The 5,738-nt window shown below is 42.8% G+C and overlaps 1 protein-coding gene across 1 annotated transcript; it reads left to right on the top strand.

The window, feature by feature from the left end:
• The first annotated feature begins 2,195 nt into the window (after positions 1 to 2,195).
• On the top strand, positions 2,196 to 5,468 carry LOC105704362 (trypsin 3A1). The gene is made up of 7 exons (XM_012433509.1): positions 2,196 to 2,273; positions 2,608 to 2,770; positions 4,230 to 4,392; positions 4,451 to 4,653; positions 4,820 to 5,025; positions 5,103 to 5,160; positions 5,249 to 5,468. The coding sequence occupies exons 1-7, from the start codon at positions 2,196 to 2,198 to the stop codon at positions 5,374 to 5,376; spliced, it is 999 nt and encodes a 332-aa protein (XP_012288932.1). The 3' UTR covers positions 5,377 to 5,468.
• Positions 5,469 to 5,738: the final 270 nt, after the last annotated feature.

The following is a 5,738-nucleotide window of genomic DNA, read 5'->3' as shown; positions in this document are numbered from 1 at the left end:
ATAAATTCATTCTTTTTTTTATTTTGACTTAGACCACTTTTATAATTATGGGCACATATATATATATATATTTGGCGAAGTTATTTTACACCTGAAGAAGGTGTTTTTGATTCGATCCTGATATTCCTGGAAACTGACATTTCCTATCCAAATGATATGAAAGGATAATCGATGATCCCCCAAAAAAACCCCGGATGATTATTTAAACCCACCGCGTATAAAAATCATCATATCGCTTTTAACACAATCTCCCCACTTCCTTAATTTTTCAATTAAAAATCGCCATCTTTTTTCTGCACTAGATGGTCCATTCTTGAAGCGAGCCGCGGAAAGTTTCCAGGAATTTCGTCAAATGATATCGAAGGATAATCGATGATCCCCCCCAAAAAAACCCCGGATGATTATTTAAACCCACCGCGTTTAAAAATCATCATATCCCTTTTAAGACAATCCCCCCATTTCCTTAATTTTTAAATTAAAAAGCGCCATCTTTTTTCTGCACTAGATGGTCCATTCTTGAAGCGAGCCGCGGAAAGTTTCCAGGAATTTCGTCATACCGCGTAATGAGCTCAAATGTACCGTATAATGCGAAGTACGATAATGAACGGACGTGTTTGTTCTTTCGTATTTAAATTTTACGCCCAACTAGATACCCAGACGACGAGACATCCGGGGAATAGGACGAAGATGGGGCATCGACTCGGAGAAGTTCCTCGATTGCGACAAATCGCAAGACAAGCGTAACACAGGTGGCTCGTAACAGTTGTGAATTGTTGCACAGAGGTGCAGTGTTGTTTTTCTCCAAGTTTTTTCCTCGGTGTCTGTAGATAATCCTCTGGAATATTAAAAAGAAATTCCCCATCACGGCGGTTCCACGTAAATTCTGGAAATACGCCCTAAGGTGAAGTGAAACACGTCGAGGAACTTGATCGACGTCGATAAAGGAGATTTTTCTAAATGCCTACGTTGCCGACGTTGGTTTTTATATTGACTGCTGGGTCGAATTGTATTGGGTATTGTACCAAATGGCATATTCCACCTGTCGTTTTCGTACAATAATTATAAAGAAATCGAAGTAAAACTCCAGAAATCCTCTGGATTCAAGCTTTCTGCGGCCCCAATTGACTGCAGAGGGACACCCTGCGCCATCTGTGATTTTCAGGTCAATTAAATTTTCACTCCGAGACCTCGTATTAACATCGTTTTAGCAAAGAAGCGCATACAACACTTTTCTTGCCTTTATCCCGTTCAAATGCGAGTTTATCGATTACCAGAGTGTTCTAAATTCTCGTAAAATTGTCCCGACCCTTTCGATTCTCATATCAGAGCCTTCGATAATTGTATATCGATCGAAATATGAGAGCTCAACATCATTCATCGATCTTAAAATGAAGTGAAACATCGATGGACCCCCTGCGCCATCTGTGATTTTCAGGTCAATTAAATTTTCACTCCGAGACCTCGTATTCCCATCGTTTTAGCAAAGAACCGCATACAACACTTTTTTTGCCTTTATCCCGTTCAAATGCGAGTTTATCGATTACCAGAGTGTTCTAAATTCTCGTAAAATTGTCCTGACCCTTTCGATTCTCAAATCAGACCCTTCGATAACTGTACATCGATCGAAATATCAGAGCTCGACGCCATTTTGTTTCTGGTCTGGAGTAAAAAAATTCTTTTGAAAAATCTAAATTTTCAACACGTCAGGACAATTCTCAGACGTGTCAAAGTTTCGGACAGTTTGGTCTAATACCCTCAAAAAAAAAAGTGTTGTATCGACTGATTCGAAGGATGTTTCACTTCCCCCTAAGACCCGGAAAAAATGAAAAAGTAGAAGGAACGATCCAGGGAATTTTGCGAGGAACTAGGGAATTACCTGGGGCGAAGGGCCTCTCCTCGTCGACTGTCTGGAAAAAGGGCCAGGATGAGAAGAACGTCGCGGGTTTGCGATCGTTTCGCGTTGCTCGTTCCGAGATTACCCCATCGAGGTGACGATACTCCAGTGTGACGTCACACACGCCTACCGGTGATTTAAAGGCCGCCAACGCATCTGCCAATGCAAACGCAGTATCCAAGGTGACGCCCCACCACGACCCTTTATTAGTTATAATTTACTATAAAACGGCAAATACAGGTACGGTCGTTACTTCCACACCAGGCAGTGCGACAAATTGTGAAGACCGGCGAGTTCAGAGATGGGATCGAAAGGGTTCGCGTCGTGCCTGGTGCTGCTCCTCGTCGGGTCTTCCGGTGTTTTAGCGTTGCCTCGAGTGGTAAGTCTCTCATATCCGGTCTCAGAAGTTCTCACAAAGTCCCCCAAGTGCTCCGGGTGGAGGGCTACCTGCCACCGAGGACGAGGAAACCGAGGGATTTTTCTGCCGGGTGGAATGAAAAATTTCCCGATGAGGAAATTGAAAATTTACATTTCTAGAGGGAAAGTGAAGAGATCCCGAGACCGGAAATTCAATGGAAGAGTGACAGTGACGAATGGTCCGGGGAATTTTCAATACTTTCTCCGACACCTTGGAGTTACCTGTGAATGCATAAATTCCCGGCAGAATTTTAAGTGAAGGCTGAAATTTACGGAGTACCTTTACGTGTCCGTAGGTTGGTCAAGGAGATGGGAAGTCGAACGTGCAGGTGCATTACAACATCACTAGTGCTAAGCTGGGACTTGCACCTACAGACGACGACGGGTTCGTCGATTTCGAGTCACATGGAGCTCCAGGACTCGGCAACGACCGGAAGCCCGGATTCTGCTCCGACTGCGGTAATTATTCGGGTGCTCCGAAAGTAATTTCGTTTTTTTTTTTTTAATGAAAGACGATTTTTTTATAGCCAAGAAATATTTTAGTGAATTATATGTCGTCCATTCCGGTCCGATACCTTTTGCCAGCTTTCTGGCAGGAGCATGATTCCACGCTCATACAATGTTTGGTTTTTGCTGGCAAAAAACTGATCCAGGGGATTTTTCACCTCCTCGTTTGAAGGAAAGGTTTTACCGTCTAGAAAATTTTGGAGAGACCGGAACAAGGGACAATCGGAAGGTGCCAGATCTGGAGAATATGGTGGGGGTGGCAGGATATCCCATCCAAGCTGTAGAAGCTTTTGGCGAGTTAAGAAACTTGTATGAGGTCTCGCATTATCTTGGCGAAACGCTACACCTTTTCTATCGATCGATGCCGGTCTCTTCCGTTTAAGTGAATCGTTCAATTTGTCCAGCTGGGGACAGTACACTTCGGAATTGATCGTTGGGTTGTTCGGTAGAATCTCAAAAAAAAAAAACGATTCCTTTGAAATCCCCCCAAACGGATACCATCACCTTTTTTTGATGAATTTCGGCTTTCGAAGTTCTTTGAGCCGGTTCATCTTTTTTACTCCATGACCTCTTGCGGGTAACATTGTCGTGGACAACCCATTTCTCGTCCCCAGGGATGATGCGCTTCAAAAATGGATCATTTTCTTGACATTTGAGAAGCAAATCACGGACGTCAATGCGATGACACAAATTTCTTTCCGGAAGAACACGAGGAATCCATATGTCGAGCTTTGAGATTAAACCTAGGCGTTTCAAATGATCACGAACGCTCGAATTCGATAAATTTAATCTCTCAGCGATTTCCCGAGTTGTTATTCCCCGGTTTGCATCAATTAACGCCTTTATCGTGTTTTCATCAGCTTTAAGTAGCCTTCCAGAACGTGGGGCATCTTCGATATCAAAATTGCCGGATCGAAATTTTGCAAACCAGTTTCGACCCTGGCGTTCCGTCAATACATCTTCTCCATACACGTCGGATAATTTTTTTCTCGCTCTAACAGCATTTTCACCTTTTCGATAGTAAAAAAGTAAAACATGCCGAAAATGCCGCCTTTCACTTTCCACATTTGAAAGGGTACCACCCAAAAACCACTGCGTAGAATCAATGAAACTTTTTCCCAAGCAAGCCTTGCTAGATCAGCCGTCAAACTATATAATGATTACGCGGCTTAAGTGTGAATTTTGCCGTGAAAAAAAAATCAAACTTTTTCCCAAGCAAGCCTTGCTAGATCATCTGTCAAACTATATAATGATTACGCGGCTTAAGTGTGAATTTGGCCGTGAAAAAAAAAATCAATTCCTCTGTTAGGAAACAACGAAATTACTTTCCTAACAACCCAATATGAATCGATTAGCTCGATCCGCTTTCATATCATCTCGACACTCACATTTTCTCATTTTCATTTCCCAGTTTGCGGAGGGACCTCCCGGAAAACCAGAATCGTAGGTGGTGGAGTATCGGGATCTCGGGAATTCCCGTGGGTGGTGATCATCAGACGAGAAAACGTGTACCACTGTGCAGGAACCCTGATAACTCGCAGACACGTCGTCACGGCAGCCCACTGCCTGAAGAAGTATACCTCCACCAGGCCTCTTCCTCACCTGGAAGACTAACTTTTATCAATTTTCCAGCTCCGTGGAGGGCGACTTCATCATCGTTCCCGGGGAGACCAACCGCGCCTCGGACCGACCTGGGGTAGAGCACAAAGTGAAGACCATCTACTCTCACGAGAGGTTCAACCCCTACGACTTCAACAACGACATCGCCGTCATGGAACTGGAGACTCCTGTACAATTGAGCTCTACCGTGCAAACCCTTTGTCTACCGGACAATCGTTAGTGCCCTTAAAGAATTTTACTCCTGTCATTAATATATTGACATATATATCATATTATGATATATCATATTTATTTTATTTATTAATGTAATATTTATTTTGTTATATATATCATATTTATTATATCATGATATATATATCATAATTTTCTTACCTTCTTTAGAGTACGTCGATTACACCGGTCGCATGGCTACCGCAGTGGGATGGGGAAGAACCGAAGAAGATGGAATATTGTCCAGCCAATTGTTGAAGGTAGACGTTCCCATTCTGTCCCAGGAGGAGTGCGATCGGTCAGGATATGCCGAGCACCGAGTGACGGAGAACATGTTTTGTGCCGGATATCTGGATGGAGGAAGAGACGCATGTAGAGTAAGGATTTACAACTAAGTACTAGGAGTGATTATTAATTATGTAATGGGTTTCGTACTAATTTTGGGTTTTTTCAGGGCGACAGCGGGGGACCTCTTCAAGTTCTTGGACCCAATGGGCATTACGAGTTCGCAGGTGTGTTCCGTTGAAATTATTATTAAATAGGTTTTTTCGAGAGTTTTTACCTTCTTGGAGGGGTATTAATTTTGGATTTTTCTCGCAGGAATTATTTCCTGGGGTCGAGGATGTGCCCGACCTCGTTTTCCTGGAGTCTACGCGAAGATGACGAATTATTTGGGATGGCTGAAGGATCGTCTTCAAGGAGAATGCGTCTGTCATCCCGTTCCGTAAATTATCCGACCGGCCGCCATTTTGGATTTTTACCCTGGAACAGCCTGGCGATGCGTTGCTCTCGATAATTCGATTACACCCAAAAAGCAAGAATCTAGTCCAATGTATATAATGTTTACCTCTGTGAGGTAGTGTGAGATGTTATGTTTCTATTTTTACGTGGCTCTTTAATAAAGATGAATTTACTTCGACGCAACGCCCTGGATTTTTAAATCATTTCCGCCATTTATTCTCATTGTAGGAGAGAAAATCTGGTTTCAATTGGAATTCCTCGATAATGGGATAACAAACTCGAAGATAATGAATCGTAACATTCTAAACAATTGAATTTTATAGACACTGAAGGAAAATTCAATCGCTTA

This window comes from Orussus abietinus, unplaced genomic scaffold (assembly GCF_000612105.2).
Source record: "Orussus abietinus isolate OABI.00-Male unplaced genomic scaffold, Oabi_2.0 scaffold118, whole genome shotgun sequence".
Taxonomy (NCBI): domain Eukaryota; kingdom Metazoa; phylum Arthropoda; class Insecta; order Hymenoptera; family Orussidae; genus Orussus; species Orussus abietinus.
The sequence above is the reverse complement of the archived record's forward strand: the minus strand, read 5'-3'. Positions and strand labels throughout refer to the sequence as shown.

What these genes read in the sequence shown, in the direction of transcription:
- LOC105704362 (XM_012433509.1), top strand. Translation starts at nt 2,196, where the DNA reads ATGGGATCGAAAGGGTTCGCGTCGTGCCTGGTGCTGCTCCTCGTCGGG. An exon ending in CGGATTCTGCTCCGACTGCG is followed by an intron (nt 2,771 to 4,229) that starts GTAATTATTCGG and finishes TTCATTTCCCAG; the next exon opens with TTTGCGGAGGGACCTCCCGG. An exon ending in TGGGCATTACGAGTTCGCAG is followed by an intron (nt 5,161 to 5,248) that starts GTGTGTTCCGTT and finishes TTTTTCTCGCAG; the next exon opens with GAATTATTTCCTGGGGTCGA.